The following is a 23,304-nucleotide window of genomic DNA, read 5'->3' as shown; positions in this document are numbered from 1 at the left end:
TCCCGGGTTCGATTCCGGTCAAGGGCATGTACGTTGGTTGCGGGCGCATCCCCGGTAGGGGATGTGCAGGAGGCAGCTGGTCGATGTTTCTCTCTCATCGACATTTCTAGCTCTCTATCTCCCTTCCTCTCTGTAAAAAATCAATAAAATATATATTAAAAAAAGAGAGAGAGAAGACCTGTGATGGGACAATAAGATCTAGAGGCAGAGATGGCCCTTCCTGACTCTGTTAGGTCAACGTGAGGAAGGTTGTGAACTTCATTTTCCACAATCTGGTGCCATTATGGTTCTGTGTTAGAAATCACCAAGGCCTCAGTTCCATGAAACTTGAATGCAGATGTGAAATAGGAATAGATTGGTTTTGAAGCCACGTGTGTGGAGGAGGTGGATAGAAGCGTCGAGCTTTTATGTATATTTACTTTGCGTTTGTGTTCTCAATCTTTGCCCTACCAGCCCAGAATATCCGCAAAACCACCAGCAACTGCTTCACTTCCCTTCATGTTCACAATTCAACATTAAAGATCCAGCATACTAGGTTGGCTTTTCCTGGGAGCCCATAGGTGTCCACCAGGCAACAAACGTAGACTGTCATGGTTGGGGCTGTGTTTTGAAGAGTGCGCTCTCTTTTCTAGATTGTGTTTGCATGAGGTCTAATTTGGTAATCATCTTGTCCTGTTGGTTCTACTGCTGACTGTGATTCAGATCCCACTGTGATAGCTGCAGTGGTGCAGTGCCAAGGAGCCCCGTGACAGTTTGTTCTTGTGCCGCCCTCTGCAGTGAGGGCTCTGAGCCAGTCCTTCCATGTGAGAATCGGCACTTTCCTCATTTCAGGCAGACTCTGGATGTTTCCTGTCTGTCAGAGCTGAGTGTAATCTCTCAGTGTTTTCAGTTATCTTTGTATGTGATTAAAGTTATGTGCATTTTTTCTCTAATAAATGACTCTTCTTAAAGAAATATTAACTGTTTCCAAAGTACTTTTATGCTAAGAACTATTATGTTTTTATTTTCTGAGGATATATTTAATATTCCATTGTAATAATGTAATTTCAGATTTACATTATTAAATCTGAAAATTTCCCCATTTAACCATTATACATTCTGACTCACAATTATCATGTGTGTACAAATTCAAATTCAGACATGTTTTCCTGAAGCAAATTACATTTTTAATTTGTTTACTTAAAAATTTTTACATCTTTCTTATTTATTCATACATTTAAAAACTTCAGTAATTTTTTTTTCTTCTCTCCAGTGAAAGATCAAGAAAATCACATCTGTAGTAAAAGAGACATGTAATTCAAATAATAAGAATGACCACAAACCATAAATGATTAACAGCACATTTCAAAGGATTTCTTTTTTTTTCTTTTTTTAAATTATATATATATATATATATATATATATATATATATATATATATATATATATATACACACACACACTTTATTGATTTCAGAGAGGAAGGGAGAGGGAGAGATAGAAACATCCATGATGAGAGAGAATCATTGATTGGCTGCTTCCTGCATGCCCCCACTGGGGATGGAGCCCACAACCCATCTATGTGCCCTCGACCAGAATTGAGCTTGGGACCTTTCAGTCTGCAGACGGATTCTCTATCTGCTGAGCAAAGCCAGCTAGGGCTAAAAGGATTTCTTGTGCCCTAGCCAGCTTGGCTCAGCGGATAGAGCATCAGCCTGCAGACCAAAGGGTCCTGGGTTCGATTCCGCTCAAGGGCACATACCTCCATTTCAGGCTCCTCCCTGGCTCGGACCCTGATCAGGGCACATGCAGGAGGCAACCAACTGATGTGTTTCTCTTATATTAATATTTTCTCTGACTTTCCCTCTCTCCTACTCTCCCTAAAAGTCAATAGGAAAGAATAAAAAGGGTTTCTTGTGTTTTGCCTTGTGATAGATAATTTGCTATTGGGGGAAGCAAGACGTTTTTCTGCATTGGATTCTGAGGAAATGAACTTCTGTCTTGGCTAATGATACTCATTTTCACTTAAAAGGCAGGAAGAATGACAATGTTAAATCTAAGTTGTAAGAAGTCATATGAGTGAGAAAAGGGGAATTTGGGTCTTTTTTTGTTCTTTGGAAACTGTGCTCTTTGATTAGGTATACAGACATGAGTGTCCTTGCCTTTGTCTTGATTCATCGTGGTCATGGCTTAGTTCTGTCTGATCATGGACATGTGTGACAAGATATATCTAGGGCTGGCAGGGAGTGAGAGCCAGCAACCAGCTGTCTGGAACAGCTTTTGCCTTTCTTACTATCTAAAGACTGAAATAGTTCCTCTAGTATATTAGATACATTTCCAAAAAGTGCATGTGTGTGTGGTCTAAACATGTATGCCTTAACAGGATATATGACACTTGCTCTAGCCAGTTTGGCTCCGAGGAGAGAGCGTCAGCTGCCGGACCTAAAGGTCCCAGGCTCCATTCCTGTCAAGGGCATGTACCTCCGTTGCAGGCTCCTCCTGCAGGAGGCACCCAGTCAATGTGTTTCTCTCACATCGTTATTTCTCTGTCTTTCCCTCTCTCTTCCACTCTCTCTAATGGAAAATAATAAAATATTATAAAATGAATAGAAAAATATCCTCAGGTGAGGACTAAAGAAAAAAATTTTTTAAAGATATATGACACTTGTTACCTCCTTTCTGAGTCAACTGAGGTTTATGAATTTAGGAATATTGTCAAAGAACACAAAGCCTAGAAAGAAAAAAATGTTAGCATCTCTTTTCCAATGAAACCGTTGTTGTTGAGAGAGTATGGCTTTTTTTTTTTTTAACTTAAAAAAATTGATTTTAGAAGGAAGAAAGGTGGAGAAACAGCAATCTGTTGTTCCACTTATTTGTGCATTCATTGGTTGATGGTTCTGTGTGTCCTGACCCAGGATTGATCCTGTAACCTCGGCTGGCATATTGGGACAACACTAACCAACTGAGCTACCTGGCCAGGTTGAAAGTATAATTTTTTTTTTTTTTATGACCACAGATTTTATTTTTATTCTTTTAAATAATTCTTTACTGTTGAAAGTATTACATATGTTTTTCCCCCATTGACCCCCCTCCAGCCCACTTCCACCTCCCCCCATCTCCCACAGACCCAGGACCACCCCACCCTGTGTCTTTGGGCCATGCATATATGCATAAAAGGTCCATGGTTGATTACCTCCTCCCCCCCACCCCCCACCATCCTTCCCAGATTCTGCGCTCTGTCCCATGCTTCAGGTCTCAGGATCTACTTAGTTCATTTTGTTTCTGTTACTAAGATTGCACATGTGAGAGCATGTGGTACTTGTCTTTCTCTGACTGACCTATTTCACATAGCATGATATTTCCAGGTTTCAAAGGGTGAGAGATTCTTTTTTTTTTTTTTTTTTTTTTTTTTTTTTTTTTTTACTGCTGCATAGTTTTTCATGGTATATATGAACCACAGCTTTTTTTTATCCATTCATCTACTGATGGATACTTGGGCTATTTTCAGATCTTATGCCTACATTCTTTCTGATTTGTATTAAGGGTTTCATAGGATATTTTCCTAGAAATGGGATCACTGGGTCCAATGGCAGTTCCATATTTATTTTTTAGGAAATTATATACTGTTTTCCATAATGGCTATACTAGTCTGCATTCCACTGGCAATGTACTAGGGTTCTTTTTCTCCACATCCTCACCAGCACTTGTCATTTGTTGATGGTAACTATCCTGACAGATGTGAGATGGTACCTCATTGTCATTTTAATTTGCATCTCTCCACATCCTCACCAGCACTTGATGATCAGTGACTTAGCATTTTTTCATAAGTCTATTGGCCACCTGTATGTCCTCTTTGGAGAAGTGTCTATTTAGGTCCTTTGCCTATTTTTAAATTGGATTGTTTGTCTTACTCCTGTTAAGTTGTATGAGTCCTTATATATTTTTGGATATTAACCCCTTATTAGATGTATCATTGCCAAATATGTTCTCCCATACAGTGGGTACCCGCTGTTTTGTTGATGGTTTCTTTTGCCATGCTGAGCTTTTTTATTTTGATATAGTCCCTTTTGTTTATTTTTCTCCTTGGTTTTCTTTGCCCTAGGAGATATACCCACAAACATTTTGCTACGAGGGATGTCTGAGATTTTGCTGCCCATGTTTTCTTCTAGGATTTTTATGGTTTCACAACTTACAATTAAGTCTTTTATCCATTTTGAGTTTATTCTTGTGTATGGTGTAAGTTGGTGTTCTAGTTTCATTTTTTTGCAAGTATCTGTCCAATTTTCCCAACACCATTTATTGAAGAGACTCTCTTGATTCCATTATATACTCTTGCCTCCTTTGTCTAATATTAATTGAGCGTAATGGCTTGGGTCAATTTCTGGGGTCTCTGTTCTGTTCCATCGATCTACATGCCTATTCTTGTGTCAGTACCAGGCTGTTTTAACTACGGTGGCTTTGTAGTATAACTTGAAATCTGTTATTGTGATTCCTCCAACTTTTTTCTTCTTTCTCAAGATTGCTGCAGCTATTCAGGGTCTTGTTTGGTTCTACATAAAATTTTAGAGTATTTGTTCTAGCTCTGTAAACTATGCTGTTGGTATTTTAATAGGGGTTGCATTGAATTTGTAGATTTCCTTGGGTATATGGACATTTTAATGATGTTGATTCTACCCATCCATGAACATGATACATTCTTCCACTTGCTTATATCTTCTATCTCCTTTTTCAACGTCCTGTAGTTTTCTGATTACAGGTCTTTTGCCTGCATGGTTAAGTATATTTCTAAGTATTTTAATTTTTTGTTGCAGTACTAAATGGAATTGCTTGTTTAGTTTCTCCTTCTGAGTATTCATTATCCTATATCTTAAAAGTGTGGTATGAAAATTGTCCCCTTGACCAGGAGTTCATCTGGGAGTTTGACCAGGGCGCGGGGCTGACTGGGAGAAGGGAAGGAGGCCCCAGCCAGCAGCAGTGGCAGGCGGCCAGGGGAAGGGAAGGAGGGAGTACCCGGCAGCCACTAGGGACCTTACCAGTACATGGATTTCATGCCTTGGGGCTGTAGTTGGTGTATAAAGAAGCCATAGAGCCGAAACCGGTTTGGCTCAGTGGATAGAGCGTCGGCTTGGGGACTGAAAGGTCCCAGGTTCCATTCCGGTCAGGGGCATGTACCTTGGTTGCGGGCATATCCCCAATGGGGGGTGTGCAAGAGGCAGCTGATTGATGACTCTCTCTCATTGATGTTTCTAACTCTCCCTCTCCCTTCCTCTCTGTAAAACATCAATAAAAAAAAATATATATATATATATATATATATATATATATATATATATATATATATATATATATATAAAAAAAAAAAAAAAGAAGCCATAGATTTCTGGGTGTTGATTCTGTGTCCTGCTACATTGCCAAATTAATTTATTAAATCTAGAAGTTTTTTGGTGGAATCTTTAGGGTTTTCTATGTACAATATCATGTCATCTGTGAATAAGAGTTTTATTTCCTCTTTTCCCATTTGGATGCCTTTTATTTCTTCTTGTATGATTGCTGTGGCTATGACTTGCAGTACTATTATGTTGAATAAGAGTGGTGAAAGTGGACATTTCTGTTCTTAGGGGAAATGCTTTTAGTTTTTTCCCATTGAATATGATATTTGCTGTAGGTTTGTCATATATGGCCTTCATCATATTGAGTTTTGCTCCCTCTATTCCCACTTTGCTGAGAATTTTTATCAAAAATGGGGGTTGGATTTTGTCAGATGCTTTTCCTGCATCTGTTTATATGACGATGTGATTTTTGTCTACCTTTTTTCAATGTCCTGCAGTTTTCCGAGTACAGACCTTTTACCTCCCTAGTTTATTATCAGTTGGGTTCCTCATCTGGGAAGACCTCTCTCCCCATCTGTCTGTGTCTAATGTCCCTGCTGGGGCCTGATTCTGGAGCCACTTCCGAGCCTCTGTTACTATTCTCATGTGCTCCTCAGTGTTAAAAAAACAAATAAAAAACAAAACAAAACAAAAACGTGAACTTCAGAGGAATGCCGCCAGGCTTGTATAATTATGTGCCTTTACAAATGTGGTATCAAAGTTTCTGAGCAGGACTTAACAGGCAACACTTCTAAGATATTCTGGAAAAGGTAAGGATCTAGGTAAAAGGGTTAATCAAGAAACACGGCTAACTTAGCAAAAAAAGAAAGCTCCTTCTGCAGTCCGAAGCCTGGCACAAACATGCTCCCTTGGAGTGGTTATTTTACAGAAATTCCTGAAGACCATAGTTCTTGCACAGCCCTCAGGGGAAGGACGTCTGGCACCGGCAGAAGGACGAAGGACAAGGCCATGAAATTATGGTCCTGCCGAAACCAGTTTGGCTCAGTGGATAGAGCATCAGCCTGCGGACTGAAAGGTCCCAGGCTCGATTCCGGTCAAGGGCGTATACTTTGGTTGCGGGCACATCCCCAATAGGAGGTGTGCAGGAGGCAGCTGATTGGTGTTTCTCTCTCATCAACATTTCTAACTCTCTGTCCCTCTCCCTTCATCTCTGTAAAAAAATCAATAAAATATATTTAAAAAACAAACCAACAACAACTATGGTCCTGATACGTGTGACAAACCGAAACCCCGTCAGTAGCTCTTCCTGGGCACATAAAAAGCCTGGTCCCTCACCATTCACCACTGATTTATCGGAATCAGTCCACCTGCACCCAGGTGCCTTGAATAAATATCATATTGATTACACTGAGCCTTGAGTCCATTCTGTGCGACCCCAGCCCTGCCCCAAACCTGTCACTCAAACAGACCTGCATTTAAGGGTGGGTACTGTGGTTGTGTTCCTTTGGGTTTTCCATCTCGACGGTGGAGTAACTATGCATTTGTGATAATTCATAGCTACTCTTGGAACTGTATGTTTAAATACTAAAAATAATATGAAACAATAAAAGTTTTCACATGCTGTTAATAATGAAATGCCTAGTTTATTTTTGATGGAAAGCCACATCTGTATACGTTCACCCACTGAACAACAATTCTGTGAAGTGTGGATTACCTTTTCACAAACCTGAATGAATTTTCTCAATGTATCCTATCTAATAAAGAGGAAATATGTTAATTGACCATCACACCTCACAAAGATGGCGGTGCCCACAGCCACACGATGGGGGCACCCAGTCCACTCAGCCCCACCATAGTCCCCCAGTCCTTTTAGCCCAGCTGGGGGAAGGGGGGCAGCGCATGGTGTGGCCGGACCTGCCCTCAGCCCCCCAACTGCCCAGTGTGGGCCCGAGGTGCAGGCAAGCCTCAGATGGTGGCTGGCCAGCTGCCCAGGGCCGCCTGAGGCTCAGGTAACCGGGGCAGGCCGAGACTTGCGCTGCCGGCAGTGGCAACAGCAGAGGTGTGATGGGGGCATCGCCTTCCCCTAATCCCTGGGTTTTGTCCTGCCTCTGAGGACTCCCAGACAGAGGGGCGGCAGGCCAGGCTGAGGGACCCCCCCTCCCAGTGCATGAATTTTCATGCACCAGGCCTCTAGTTTACCTATAAAATGACAAGTGATACTTCCTCCTGTGGCTCCATTGTACAGCATGCCATTCTGGAGAGCACCTTCTGATGTGAACAGTATGCTAAATGCATCTTGGTGATGTGAGAACACAAGGGCTTCCACAGATCCTTCACTCGTGCATCCGTGAAAACTATTTTTAAAACAACCATTGAAACCTCTGGAAATTGTCTTAAAGGCAAGCAGCAAATGAGGAGTATCACCTGAAGAAAATTAGTGGATTTTCTGTGAGAAACGGGAGAGTCCATGGTATTGGAATCATGCTCATTCCTGCCCCCTCACCACCACCGCCTCTGGACTCAGCAAGTGGACATTCCCCTCCAGAGTTCTGTGCCTGGAAGCAGCATACAACTTACTCTCTCCCCAAGTTGCCAGAATTAGGCCTTTTCCTAGGAAAAGCAGGATTTCCCATCACCCATCCTGTCCTCATCCACCTATTGCTGAATTTAAAGGGATGTTAAGTATAATATTACTAAAACAGTACTAACATAGTACGATATCACAAAAGTTGTAGGAAATTAAAATCTGCACATAGCAGGATTACTTCTATTATATTCTAGTATATTTCCCCCCCTCTGGCTCTATTTTTGTTCATCAGTTTATGTTGTTCATTATATTCCACAAATGAGTGAGATTATGTGATATCTCTCTCCAACTGGATTATTTCGCTAAGCATGATAGTTTTAAAGTCTGTTTTGTTGGATATGAGTATTGTTACACCAGCTTTTTTTTCTTTTTTCTTTTCCATCCCTTCACTTTTGTCCTGTGTGTGTCTTGTTTTGAGGTGGGTCTCGTGTAGAGTCCAGCGGTCACCAACCTTTCGGATCTCACGGACCACCAGTTGGTAACTGCTGCTCCAAAGGTATCCTTAAACCAGCAGTTGCCAACCTTTTGCACTTCACGGACCATCGGCTGGTGACTACTGTAGACAGCATATATTGTAGTTGGGTCATGTTTTTTTTTATCCATTCAGCTACCTTACACCTATGATTTGGAGCATTTAATCCATTTATATTTAGGGCTATTATTGAGAGGCACTTATTTATAGCCATTTTAATTCTGTATGCCTAGGTTTCTCTCTATTTCTTCTCAGCAATCACTTGAGCATTTCTTATAATGCTGGCTTTGTGGTGATGAACTCCTTTAGCCTTTTTTTTTTTTTTTTTTTTTTTTTTTTTGGTCTGGAAAGCTCTTTATTTGACCGTCTATTTTGAATGATAGCCTTGCTAGATATAGTAATCTTGGTCCCAGATCCTCCATTTCCATTACCTTGAGTACTTCACCCAGCAGTACAAACCCCTGCTCTTGCAGAATAGTGAGATTTCTTCAACTACTCTTTGGTATCTTACAGTATGACCGTGGCCTTTCAGTCCGCAGGCTGACACTCTATTCACTGAGCCAAACCGGTTTCAGCACATGTCCATATTCTTAATCAAAGAGCACATTCTCAGAAACTTACCACCATATCCTTACCTTCCTGGAAAACCATTGCTGTCAATCCCAGAAAGACAGAACTTTGGGTAATGACCACTGTTTAAGTCCACATTCAAGCAGATCCATGACTATTTAAGATGTTTTAGGTGGAGGAAAAATGGCTTAAGATGATTTCCCCATTCACTGAGGGCCTTACCCCCCATAATGAAGATATATAATCCACCCCAGTTTCCTGTTCTCTTGCCTGCCTGTTTCCTTACCTTCAACACTTTTATTTTGTTAGAAACCAAAGCTTTCTCATTGAACCACCACTCTTTCCACAAAAACATAATCACCAGGAGTGCAAGAACTTTTTTATTTCATGCCTATACATCACAGCCTACAGTGTCTTGGATAGGGGCCAACTCTGCATTTCTTTGGCTCTTGAATAAAATCAAAGCGATCACTTTTTACCCTGTATTTCATAACTTATCTTCTTGTGTTAAATTGGGTATTGTTTTCCATTTAAACCTCTTGGCCAGAGCAGGATGTTGAAAATTAACATCATACTAATGCCCTGGCCAGATAGGCCAGCTGATTAGACTGCCATCCCTAAAAGCCAAGGTTGCAGATTCAGTCCTGGGCCAGGGCACACACAAGAATCAACCAATGAATGCATAAATAAGTGAAATAACTCACTGGTTTTTCTCTCTCTCATTTTCAAATTTTGTTCTTTTCCTCACCCAAGGATATTTTTATCTCTGATGTTTGAACAGATTGGAAGGGGAGGAGGTTAAAGTGCCCAAGAGAAATATCAATGTGAGATAGTGATTAGAAGCCTCCTGCACTTGCCCCAACCGGGGACAGGGATGTAAGGCACAACCAAGGCATGTGCCCTCGACCAGGAATTGAACTTGCAAACATCCAGTCCTCAGGCCAACACTCTATCCATTGGCCCACACCAGCCAGGGCTCTCTCTAAAATTAATATTAAAAAAGATCATCCTCTCTCAGTAGGAATGGCTTTATCATAAGAGATGCTAACTTTTTTTCTTACTAGGTTTGTATTCTTTGACAATATTCCTACATTTATAAACCTCATGTGACTCATAAAGGAGATAACAAGTCTCAAATACCTTGTTACGGAGTATGTGATTTTATATATATTTTACTAAGGTATTTTTTGAAAATGCATTCAATACACTGTAGTACAGATTTTAGTATTTGGATAAGCAAGGCAGACACCTGGTTGCTGGCCTTGCACTCCCTGCCAGCCCTAGATATACCTTATTGGAAACAAAAGGTCACACATGTCCATCATCACACAAAGCTACACCATGACCACGATGAATTAAGACAAAGGCATTGATGTCTGTATACTTGATGAAGAGAACAGTTTCCAAAGAATAAAAATAACAGGAACTACCATTTTCTCACTCGTATGATTTGTGCTTCTTACAATTTAGGTTCAGCAAATCATATATTCTGTGCTTTATATAAAAACTAGAGGCCGGGCCAAAGCTAGTTTGGCTCAGTGGATAGAGCATTGGCCTATGGACTGAAAGGTCCCAGGTTCGATTCCGGTCAAGGGCATGTTCCTTGGTTGCGGGCACATCCCCAGTAGGGGCAGTACAGGAGGCAGCTGATCGATGTTTCTCTCATCGATGTTTCTAACTATCTCTCTGTAAAAAATCAATAAAATATATTTTTAGAAAAACAAAAACTAGAGGCCAGAAGCATGAAAATTCTTGCACTAGAAGGGGGTTTCCTTAGCCCAGCCTGCCCCCTCTCAGTCTGGGAGCCCTCAGGGGTGGGAGGCAACCCAATATTCAGGAGGAGGTGATGCTCCATCACACCTCTGCTGCTGCCTCTGCCGGCAGCACAAGCCTTGGCCTACCCTGGGTGGCTGGGCAGCCACCATCAGAGGCTTGCCTGTGCCTCTGGCATTGGCTGGGTGGCCAGGGGGCTGAGGGGACTAGCCGTCGCCATCTTGTGGTTATGGGTGCCTCCATCTTTGAGGGCATGGAAGTCAATTAGCATATTCCCTCTTTATTATATAGGATTGTTATCATTACCTGAGGTAGAATTAAGTTCATTTCCTCACAGAATGCAGTGCAGGAAAATGTCTTGTTTTCTGATTGGTAACCAAATTGTTCATCACAAAATGAAAGAATTCCTTTTAAGTATGCTGTTACTGCTACATCCCAGTCATTTTAGGTTTGTGGTCATTCTTAAAAAAAAAAAAATCCTAACAGAGGATGTTTATTGATTTTCTTTTATTTTTTATACAATAGAATCTCAGTTCTGAAAATTAATTTGTTCAGGAAGTCTGTTTGAGAAGGGATTTGTGCAAAAGCTGAATCATTTTTTCCCCATTATAAATCATGTAACTTGAATTAATCTGTTCTAGATGCCAAATGATTCCGTTAAAACCTTCCTAATACTGCACATCTAAAGTACTGTTCAATCTGTAAATACTTTTGTTCGATTTATCGAACCTCCCCCCACCCCGTCACTAGCTCAAAGGAATCCCTTTTAGCATCCAGGTGAAGGGTGTCCCCCAGGTCAGTATGTAACATCTTGTTCCATTGCCTCCAAAATGGCTGTCCCAGGCTAACTGCTTTCCCTTTATCCAAATCAACAAGTTTTAATACCTCTTTAGTGGCCTGTGATCATTGTTTCTCTCACACCTTTAACAACATTAGCACTCTTGTGCTAATCATTGATTCCACCCCTCAAAAAAGCACCTTCTCCTTTGTTGTCTAAAAGAAGCTTTTAGGCATGCTGAGGTGTCAGCTTGAAAAGAACCAAAACAGTGGTTTGGTTCCACCATAGACACATTTTTTTTCTGTGTACAACTTAGTCAAGGACAGAATTTTTCAAAATGAGAGACATTTGAGAAATGATGTTTGTACATTTTTAAAAAATAGATTTTATTGATTTTTTTACAGAGAGGAAGGGAGAGGGGTAGAGAGTTAGAAACATTGATGAGAGGGGAAAATGGGTCAGCTGCTTCCTGCAACACCCCTTACTGGGGATGTACCCAAAACCAAGGTACCTGCCCTTGACCAGAATCAAACCTGGGACCCTTTAGTCCATAGGCCAACGCTCTACCCACTGTGCCAAACCGGTTCAGGCTGACTGTACATATTTTTATATTTATTTTTATTGTTGAATATATTACAGATGTCCTCCTCCTCCCATCCACTGCTGTTTATTGATTTTTCCCCCAAGAGAAACATTTGAGTGAAACATTGAAAGGCTGCCTTTCCCATGTGCCTGAACCAAAGACTGAACCCAAAACCTGGTGCCCTGACCCCAAATGGAACCCATGACATTTCAGTGTACGGGAGGATGCTCATCTGAGCAATACTGGTCAGGACAGTTTGTGGTTATTCATATTATTTGAATACATTTCATTACATCTCTTTTAAAAATAGGGATGTGATTTGGTTGATGTTTGGCTAGAAGGAACTTTTAAAACTGTCTTGTGGCTCCTTTGCACTGCACCATTGTAGCTGTCACAGTGGGATCTGAATCACAGTCAATAGTAGTATCAACAGGACAAGATGATTACTAGCCAAATTAGACCTCATGCAAATGCCAGCTAGAGAACAGTGTGTACTCTTCAGAAAACAATCTCAACCATAACAGTCTACATTTGTTTCATGGTGGACACCTATGAGCTTGCAGGAAAAAACAACCTATAACAGATCTTCAATGTTGAACTGTGAACATCTATAAAACTTACACCCAACATTAATGGAAGTAAAGCAGTGGCTGGAAGTTTTGTGGATTTCTTGGCTGGCAGGGCAGAAATTGAAATAAACAAATAAACAAACATTCTCTTCTTAATATAAACTTCATGGCAGTTTCCAGCCAAAAGCAACACAAAAATTAACCATGAAAATAATTCACATAGGCCGAAGCCGGTTTGGCTCAGTGGTAGAGCGTCGGTCTGCGGACTGAAAGGTCCCAGGTTCGATTCCGGGCAAGGACATGTACGTTGGTTGTGGGCACATCCCCGGTAGGGGGTGTGCAAGAGGCACCTGGTCAATGTTTCTCTCTCATCGATGTTTCTAGCTCTCTATCTCTCTCCCTTCCTCTCTGTAAAAAAAATCAATAAAATATATATATATTTTTTAAAGAAAATAATTCACATAGGACTCTTCAGTGAACTGTAAGTAAAAATGTATGGCAAATACTTATTAACTAAAACAGTAAATTTCAAGTGCAATTCAAAAATTAAAAAAGAACACATATGATTCATTCAATACCTGTCAGGGCACATTACTGGGTAGCTGAGTCAATCCCTGGTCAGGCACATGGGAAGACAACCCATCTATGTTTCTCTCTCATATGGATTTTCCTCTCTACACATCTCTCTCTCCCTTCCTCACTTCAAAAAAGCAATTAAAAAACGATAAAAATGGAATACTGATAATAATCAAATATGTCAAAAGATCATAGCATTTCCTGAATAGGACTCCAGAATCCTGGCATCACCTCAAAGGTGGGCCAGGAGCCCTGTCCCTCTCAGCAGTTGCATGAATGAGAGCAGAGGTTACCCATAGGGTGTTTCCTGAAATTCAATCCTGTTGTGTTCTCCCCAGACCTCTCAGTTCTTTATAAGAACCCCAAGGGGGAGAAAGGAAGCACATGCAGCGCTCCAAGTTCAGGACAGTTTAACATCCTCCCAGCATGAAAAAACTTTTCATTTTATTTATATTTTTATTGATTTCAGAGGGGATGTGAGAGAGAAAAAGAAACATCTATGATGAGAATCATTGATCAACTGCCTCCTGCATGCTGCCTACTGAGAATGGAGCCCACAACTGGGGTAATGTATGCTTGACTGGAATTGAACTCAGGGCACCTTGGTCACAGGACAATGTTCTTGCCACTGAGGCAAAACAGCTAGGGTCACTTTTGTTATTTTACATTGTTTTTAATATTTGTACTTTTTTTTTTTTCTAGAGCAATTATGAGTTTTTACAAATAGTTATACCACCAAGATGGAAAAGATTCCATCAATTCAAAGAAACACAATCGTGGTGTCTGTTTCTATGGATTTACGAAAGGTTCCTCTAAACGTTTATGTTTTTTTCTTTTCTTTTTTAAATGTTTTTTAATTGATTTCAGAGAGGAAGGAAAAAGGAAAAATAGAAACCTCAATGATGAAAGAGAATCATTGATTAGCCGATTCCTGCACGCCCTCTGATGAGGATCAAGTCTGCATGCCAGGCATGTGATCTGACTGGGAATCAAACCATGACCTCCTGCCGAAACCAGTTTGGCTCAGTGGATAGAGCATTGGTCTGAGGACTGAAGGGTCCCAGGTTTGATTCCAGTCAAGGGCATGTACCTTGGTTGCAGGCACATCCCCAGTGGGGGGTGTGCAAGAGGCAGCTGGTTGATGTTTCTCTCTCATCGATGTTTCTAGCTCTCTATCCCTCTCCCTTCCTCTCTGTAAAAAAATCAATAAAATATATATTTTAAACAACAAAAACCATGACCTCCAGGTTCATAGGTTGACACTCAAATCACTGAGCCATACCACCCAGACCAAACCTTTACCTTTTCCAGAATAAGATGTAATGGATCACCATGTCATCTTTCACCCTGGCCGGGTACCTGGGTTGTTTACAGCATCATTCCAAAATGACAAGGTAGCAGGTTAAATCCCATGTCACACACAAAAATCAACCAATGAATTGTAGAAATAAGTAGAACAGAGTGCTGTTTCTCCATCTCTTTTTCATAAATTATTTTAAAAAGTAAAAAAAAAAAAAAAAAAAAAAAAAAAAGCTCTAGCTGGTTTGGCTCAGTGGAAAGCACATAGGACTGCACATTGAAGGATCCCAGCTTTGATTCCATTTAAGGGCACATGATGGGTTGCAGGCTTGATCCCCAGAAGGGGCATGCAGGAGGCAACTGATTAATGATTCTTTCTCATTGTTGATGTTTCTATCTCTCCCTTCCTCTCTGAAGTCAATAAAAGTACATTTAAAAATAAAAAGGAAGTCGAAACTGGTTTGGCTCAGTGGATAGAGCATAGGCCTGTGGACCGAAAGGTCGCAGGTTCGATTCCAGTCAAGGGCATGTACCTTGGCTGCGGGCACATTCCCAGTAGGAGGTATGCAAGAGGCAGCTGATTGATGATTCTATCTCATCTATGTTTCTAACACTCTATCCCTCTCTCTTCCTCTCTGTAAAAAAATCAGTAAAATATATTTTAAAAAGAAAATAAACGTGCTGTATAGGCTCTGGGTCCCTGTCTCTCAGAGGACAGTGGTCCCATCCAGTCCCAGCTTTCCCTACTGAAAATAAATAAATTAAATAAAAATAAAAAGGAAAAGGAAAAGAAAGTCATACTCTATCACTAAGAACAGCTTCTTTGGAAGAGAGACTCTAACTTCGATTTCTTGCTTGGTTTGTATACTTTGACAATATTCCTAAATTTATGAACTTCTGTTGATTCATAAAGGAGATAACTATTCCTAGAGTAAATGATTAGAAATTATAGATATATCACTTTTTGGCAAAACATCCCATACCCTCTAAGAAATATGTCAGTATTCAGATAACAAGAAAGGCAAAAGTTGTTTGAGACACTTGGTTAAAGGCCTTGCACTCCCTGCCAGCCCTAGATATACGTTATGAAAAAGAAAAGGTCACAGATGTCCATCATCACACAGAGCTACTCCATGACCAGGATGAATCAAAAAAGCAGCAGAGGCACTCATCTCTGTATACTTCAAGAAAAAGAACAGGCTTCCAAAGAATAAAAGTAACAAAATTCCCCTTTCCTCACCAATATGATTTCTGTTTCCTACAATTCAGGGTTAGTATGGCTTTATTTTTTCCTGCCTTTTAAATTAAAAATTACTATCACCACCCTATGTAGAATTAAGTTCATTTCCTCACAGAATACAATACAGAAAAGTGTCTGGCTTCCTTAATGGCAAATAAGTGACCTATCACCAGGCAAAATACAACAACAAACCCTTCTCAGTGTGCTGTTACTGTCACACCCACAGACATTTAGGGTTTATGGTCATTGTTATTATTTGAATTCATTCCATTTCTCTTTTACCACAGATTTGATTTTGTTGGTATTTGGCTGGAAGGGACAGACAAAAACATGATTGAATTTTTCAATATTTTGAACAAATAAGAAAGCATTCTGTGCCAAATAAGTATAAAAATTTCTAATTTCCCTGAGAAAACATGTTTGATTTTATACACACACAATACTTGTGACTCATATTGTATGATTAAGTGGAAAAGATTACATGTTGACAGTGGCTGCCAGGCTGGGAGCGGCCAGGCCCGGAGCAGCCGGGTCTGGTGCGGCCAGGCCAGGAGCAGCGGCTGACAGGCTGGGAGCAGCCAGGCCCAGAGCGGCCGGGCCCTGAGCAACCGGGCCCAGAGCAGCCGGGTCGGGTGTGGCCAGGTCTGTAGCAGCAACAGCCAAGTCCAGAGCAACTAGGTTGGGAGTGGCAGTGACCAGACCCGGAGCAGCAACTGCCAGGCTGGGAGCGGCCAGGCCCGGAACAGCCGGGTCTGGTGTGGCCAGGCCCGGAGCAGCGGCTGCCAGGCTGGGTGTGGCCAGGCTTGGAGCAGCGGCTGCCAGGCTGGGAGCGGCCAGGCTTGGAGCAGTGGCTGCCAGGCTGGGAGCAGCCAGGCTTGGAGCAGCGGCTGCCAGGCTGGGAGCGGCCAGGCCCAGAGCAGCGGCTGCCAGGCTTGGAGCAGCGGCTGCCAGGCTGGGAGCGGCCAGGCCCGGAGCAGCCGGGTCCGGTGCGGCCAGGCCCGGAGCAGCAGCTGCCAGGCTGGGTGCGGCCAGGCCCGAAGCAGCAGCTGCCAGGCTGGGAGCGGCCAAGCCCGAATCAGCCGGGTCTGGTGCGGCCAGGCCCGGAGAAGCAGCTGTCAGGCTGGGAGCAGCCAGGCCCGGAGCGGCTGGGCCCGGAGCAATTGGGCCCAGAGCAGCCGAGTCGGGTGTGGCCAGGCCTGTAGCAGCAACAGCCAAGTCCAGAGCAACTGGGTCAGGAACGGCAGTGACCAGACACGGAGCAGCTGGTTGTGGAACAAACCAGAGCAACAGAGGCCAGGCCCGGAGCAGCCTGGCCCAAAACAGCTCGCTCCTCACCTGCCCCTGCCCCACGGCTGCCTCTCAGACATGGCTGGAAACTTTTGCGGGAACTTGAGGGTCTGCTGAATCAAGTGATGAAGGCTTAGATCTGGATGTGTTGAGTTAGTATAGGGCTGGGGTGTTGATCTGTGAGTGCCTTGGGTGGGGCCTGGATGAGGCTGGTTGTCCTATTAGGAAATGTCTTTTGTGTGAAGTGTATCATTGGGCATGTGGAGGTATTATTGATATGAGAAAATGCTAAGTAACAGATTTGCTATCTGAAAAGGGATTTACTATCGGGGAAAGGGAGGAAGGAAGAGACTGAACATAAACTGTGCACCAATGGATGAGGATGAGGGGGCAGAGGGTGGGGTGGGAACCTGGTGGAGGGGGGAAGGAACGAGGAACCTGTGTAATAATATGAACAATAAAGATTGATTTAAAAAAATAATAAAATAAAATATATTAAAAAAAAAAAGATTACATGTTGATATGAAAATACATAATTACAATGGGATAGTTAAAGATGTCCTCAGGAAACAATAAAACAAAATAGCTATTAGCATTAAGAGTGCTTGGCAAACAGTTCATATTTAAGAAGTACAGAAACATTGATTATAGAGAAAAATGCACATAATTTTAATCCCATACAACTTAAGATACCTGACAACATTGAGAGATTAGGCTCAGCTCTGAGTGACAGCACACATCCAGCGTCTGCCTGAAATGAGGAAAGTGCCGATTCTCACATGGAAGGACTGGCTCAGAGCCCTCACTGCAGAGGGCAGCACAAGAACAAACTGTCACGGGGCTCCTTGGCACTGCACCATTGCAGCTGTCACAGTGGGATCTGAATCACATCAGTAGTAGATCCAACAGGACAAGATGATTACTAGTCAAATTAGACTTCATGCAAATGTAATCTAGAGAGCAGTGTGTACGCTTCTGAAAACAGACTCAACCATGACAGTCTACATTTGTTGCCTGGTGGACACCTATGGGCTTACAGGAAAAGCCAACCTACGCTGGATCTTTAATGTTGAATTCTGAACAACTGTAAAGCTTACACCCAACATCACAGGAAGTAATGCAGTAGCTGGCAGTTTTGGGGATATTCTTGGCTGGTAGGGTAAAGAGTGAGAAAAACAAACTAAAATATTTTCTTCTTAATGTGAACTCCATGGCACAATTCCCAGCCAAAAGCAACACAAAAACCAACCATGAAAATAATTCACATGGGAGTCTATAGTGAACTGTAAGCACAAATATATGGAAAATACTTATCTAAAATAACAGTGAATTTCAAATGTAATTTAAAAATTTTAAAAATACATATAGGTGTAGGGCCTTTTCATTCAAAACCTGTCAGGTCACGTTAGCTGGGTTGATCCCTCGTCAGGCACATGTGAAGAAGTTTCTCTCTCACACCGATATTTCTCTCTCTTCTCTGTCTCTCCCTTCCTCACATCAAAAAAAGTAATTTAAAAATTTAACAAAGAATGAGTATTGATAATATGTCAAGTTTATAGAACTTTTTTTTAATGCTATGAGTTTTGGGAAGTATATGACTTCATTTGTAACAGGCTTGTTTATATGTACCAGTCAGTTACACTAATAGGATTTCTTTTAAGTGCAATTCTCAAGCTACTTTGAAATTGTTAAAATTTTAAAATTAATTTTCATTGTGAAATATTCAGTGTACATTCTCACATGGTAGTGTAGGAATACTAGTGGCCCAGTCAACAAAATGTGTGCACATTAAAAGAGAATTAATTAGAGGAAATATCTTAATATTGCTATTTGTCCTTTATAATAGGAGTGTCAGAGATGAAAGAAAATTGGTAAAATATATATGAAAATCTCCCTCCTGTCAGAGTCTCAGGAATACCATGGGACCCAGAGTCAAGCTCTGCCGGGCAGGGAGAGCAGCCCGAAGAATGAGGGTTCGGCCTCAGGTCTTCTGGCCCCAGCATGAGGGCATGACAACCACTTGCCTATTAGCTTTTTATAATATAAGATGAGGCAACATGAAGGTTTTCCTACATTTTTACATTCAAGAGTTTTTTTCATGAGATTTCCAAGGAAAAGTGAAAGCTGAAGGCTTTCCTACCTTCTCTATACTATTTCTCCAGGGGCATTCTCACAAATCCAAGAAAGGCTCTTCCACAATCCTTATGTTCAACACTTAGTCTTGGGTGTGAGTCTCTTCATGATTTTGTAAAGAACTAGCATGGCTAAAAGCTCTTCTACCATCTTTACATTGACAGGGCTTCTCTTCAGTGAGTTCTTTCATTCTTTACAGTAAACTAGAAGAAATGAATGCTTTTTAATCCTCTTACTTTTCTAGGGTCCATCCTCAATATGGATAATCATACATGATGGCACAGCTGAGAGATAAATGAAGGCCCTTTGCTATTCTTTACATTGAGTGTTAACACATTTTGTTTCCACCTGTGCATAAAAACTAGTTGGAACCTGAAGGTTTACCACATTCTTTGCATTGATACGGTTCCTCTCCACTATGTGAATTTTTGTGAATGTGAAAGGATCTGGGATGACTATAGGCTTTCCCACTCATAGGGATGACAAAAAGGTTTAACTCATTCCTTATTCATGAGGTTGCTTTCCATCATGACTTATGTCTTTCAAGATGTGTAACACAACTGAAGGTCTTCCCACATTGCTTACATTAATAAGGTTTTACATTCATATGTCTTCTTCCATGCTTTCAAAGAGACTTGGAGAAACTGAAACCTTCACCACATTCCTTAACATTCATAAAGCTTTTTTTTCCACTGTGTGCACTTTCATGTCTGGGCATGTGCAGGAGGTAACCAATTGATGTTTTCCTTTAACATCAACATCGCTGTCTTTCTCTCTGACTTTCACTATCTATACAGAAAAATATCCTAAGGTGAGTATACACAAAAAAAGAATTCAGATAGTCAAAGGGTTTTCTACAATATTCACAGGATAGGGCTTATTTTCAGTGTGAGTTCTTTCATTCATTATGATTTCTCTCCACAAGGAAACTGGGGTGAATAAATGCTTTACTACATTGCTTAAGGTTTCCACCAGTATGAATACTGTCGTGAAGTTGGAAGTGATATAAATCATGGAATGTTTTACCATATTCCTTACATTCATAAGGGTTCTTTCCATCATGACCTCTTTTATGTTTCACAAGAGAACTGAGAGAACTGAAGGCTTTTCCACATTGCTCACATTCATGGGGTTTTTCCTTATTATGAGTTCTTTCATGACATTGGAGGGAAGTTGGATAAGAGAAAGCTTTACCACAATGGTTACATTTATAGGGTCTTTCCCCAGTATGCATTCTTTCATGAATTCTAAGGAAAGAGGGATAAAGAAAAGTTTTACCACATTCCTTACATTCATGAGGCTTCTTTCCATCATGATTTCTCTCATGTGTTACAAGAGAACTTGGATGACTGAAAAATTTCCCACACTGCTTACATTCATAGGATTTCTCCCCAGTATGTGTTCTTTCATGGTTTCGAAGATATCTGTAATATTTGAAAGCTTTCCCACATTGCTTACATTCATAGGGTTTCTCCATAGTATGCATTTTTTTATGATTTCTAAGATATTTGGAACATCTGAAAGCTTTCCCACATTGCTTACATTCATAGGATTTATCCACATTATGTATTTTTTCATGATTTCTAAGAGCTTTGGAAAAAATAAAAGTCTTACCACATTGTTGACATTTATATGGTTTTTCCCCAGAATGAGTTCTTTCATGATGTTGGAGGGAAGTTAAATGACAGAAACTTTTGCCACAATGCTTACATTTATTGGGTTTTTCTCCAGTATGAATTCTTTCATGATGTTGGAGGGCATTTAGAACAAAGAAAGCTTTCCCACATTGTTTACATTCATAGAGTTTTTCCTTATCATGAGTCCTTTTATGACTTCGGAGGGAAGATGGATAAGAGAAAGCTTTACCACAATGCTTACATTCATAACGTTTTTCCCCAGTATGAATACTTTCATGAAATCGGAGGAAATATCGGTCATAGAATGTTTTACCACATTCCTTACATTCATGAGGCTTCTTTCCGACATGACTTCTTTTATGTTTTCCAAGAGAGCTGGGAGAAATGAAGGCTTTCCCACATTCCTTACATTGATAGGGTTTTTCCCCAGTGTGCATTCTTTCATGATACTGAAGAGAAGTTGAATAAGAGAAACCTTTACCACAAACCTTACATTTATAGGGCTTATCCCCAGTATGAGTTCTTTCATGATCTTGGAGAGAAGACCGATAATAGAATCCTTTACCACAATGCTTACATTCATAGCGATTTACCCGAGTATGAGTTCTTTCATGACGTTGGAGGGCAGACAGAAAATAGAAAGCTTTGCCACAAGGTTTACATTTATAGGGTTGTTCGCCAGTATGAGTTCTTTCATGATTTCTAAGGGAACAGGGATGATGGAATGTTTTACCACATTCCTTGCATTCATGAGGCTTCTTTCCATCATGAATTCTTTTATGGTATCCAAGAGAACTGTACAGACTGAAGATTTTCCCACACTGCTTACATTTATAGGGTTTCTCCTCAGTGTGCATTCTTTCATGATTTCGAAGAGAAGAGGAAAATATGAAAGCTTTCCCACACTGCTTACATTTATAAGGCTTTTCTCCACATTGTGTCCGTTGATGCTCTCGATAAGACTTTGGACAACTGAAGGCTTTTCCACATTGCTTACAACCATAGGGTTTTTCCCCAGTATGAGTTCTTTTATGATTTTGGAGGGAAGTTGAATAAGAGAAAACTTTACCACAAAGCTTACATTCATAGAGTTTTTCTCCAGTATGCATTCTTTGATGAATTACAAGGGCATAGCGACGACGGAATGTTTTGCCACATTCCTTACATTCATGAGGCCTCTTTCCAGCATGACTTCTTTTATGTTTTCCAAGAGAGCTGAGCCAATTCAAGGTATTCTCACATTCATAATGTTTCTCACCAATATGTGCTCTTTCATGATTTCTAAAAGAAGTGGAACTGAAAACTTTTCCAGATTTCTGACATTGATAGGGATTTTCTGCAGTGTGTGTTCTTTCATTTTTTCCAGAGTACTTGGGAGACCTGAAAGCTTTGCCACATTGTTTACTTTGATATGGTTTCTCTCCGCTATGAGCATTTTTGTGAAGTTTAAAGTAAATGAGACGATTAAAGCTTTTTCCACATTGCTCACACTCATATGGTTTTCCAGCAACATGTGTTCTTTCATGATTTCCAAGGGAGGTTGAATAGTGGAAAGCTTTCCCACTGGGGCTACCTTCATGTCTTTGAATACGTTGATGATGCTTAAAAGCTTTCCCAGGTTTCTTACATTTATAAGGGTTTTCTTCATATTCCTGACACAGGTATAGGTTGGGTCCAATGTGAGAGCTCAGGTGATTATTCAAGGACAAATAGCGCATGAAGATTTGCCTACACAACCTGGAATTAGGTTGTTTTATTTCAGTAGCAGTTTTCTTTTCATTATGATTTGGAATCTGGCTGAAGTTTTCTCTGCATTGACCATCATCCTTCTTTGTAGAGAGTCTCGCTGCTATATGACTGCTGTAAAAATCAGAAGCATATGATTAATACTCTGTTAATGATTTAATATTTACTAATAGCATGACAATGGCATTTTTGCCAAAGGGTGGGGTTTTTTAACATTCCAATTTTTGAAAGTGAATATCCTAAAACTTCTGAAATAGGCTGGATCATAGATATTATGAAACAGTTCCATTCATGAATGGTATTGCTGTATATTGTTTTCAAGTGCAATTATTTTTATACATTAAACATCTAGGCCATATTTCAGAAAAAACTTTTGGATGAGATAATTCTAAGAACCAATATATTTAAAACTGGGCTGATACAATTGGATTACCTGTTTTTAAGATTCTTTTATAGACCAGGCCCTTATGACTCAGGGGTTCAGAATAGAGCCATGGCGGAAACCGGTTTGGCTCAGTGGATAGAGCATTGGCCTGCAGACTGAAAGGTCCCAGGTTCTATTCCATTCAAGGGGATGAACCTTGGTTGCGGGAACATCCCCAGTGGGGGGTGTGCAGGAGGCAGCTTATCGATGTCTCTCTCTCATTGATGTTTTTAACTCTCTAACCCTCTCCCTTCCTCTCTGTAAAAAAAAAATCAATAAATTAAAAGAAAAAAAAAAAGAACAGAGCCATGCAGTTCAATT

General features: G+C 40.8%; 1 protein-coding gene across 2 annotated transcripts in view; it reads right to left on the bottom strand.

Annotated features, from left to right (window-relative positions):
• Nucleotides 1-4,522: 4,522 nt before the first annotated feature.
• Nucleotides 4,523-23,304, bottom strand: part of LOC118731270 (zinc finger protein 709-like) — a 33,255-nt gene continuing 14,473 nt past the window's right edge. Inside the window, exons 4-6 of one of the 2 annotated variants that reach the window (XM_045589278.1) lie at nt 20,282-22,673; nt 20,099-20,121; nt 4,523-4,764 (exon numbers count right to left, since the gene is read on the bottom strand). In XM_045589278.1, the coding sequence (XP_045445234.1) occupies nt 4,650-4,764; nt 20,099-20,121; nt 20,282-22,673 (2,530 nt within the window). In that variant the 3' untranslated portion in view covers nt 4,523-4,649. Of the gene's footprint in view, nt 4,765-17,671; nt 18,661-20,012; nt 20,122-20,281; nt 22,674-23,304 lie in introns of those variants that run through there. The other variant, XM_045589279.1, reaches the window with a different exon arrangement.

The sequence above is a fragment of the Pipistrellus kuhlii genome, unplaced genomic scaffold (assembly GCF_014108245.1).
Source record: "Pipistrellus kuhlii isolate mPipKuh1 unplaced genomic scaffold, mPipKuh1.p scaffold_m20_p_30, whole genome shotgun sequence".
Taxonomy (NCBI): domain Eukaryota; kingdom Metazoa; phylum Chordata; class Mammalia; order Chiroptera; family Vespertilionidae; genus Pipistrellus; species Pipistrellus kuhlii.
This window is presented reverse-complemented; position numbering and strand designations above follow the sequence as displayed.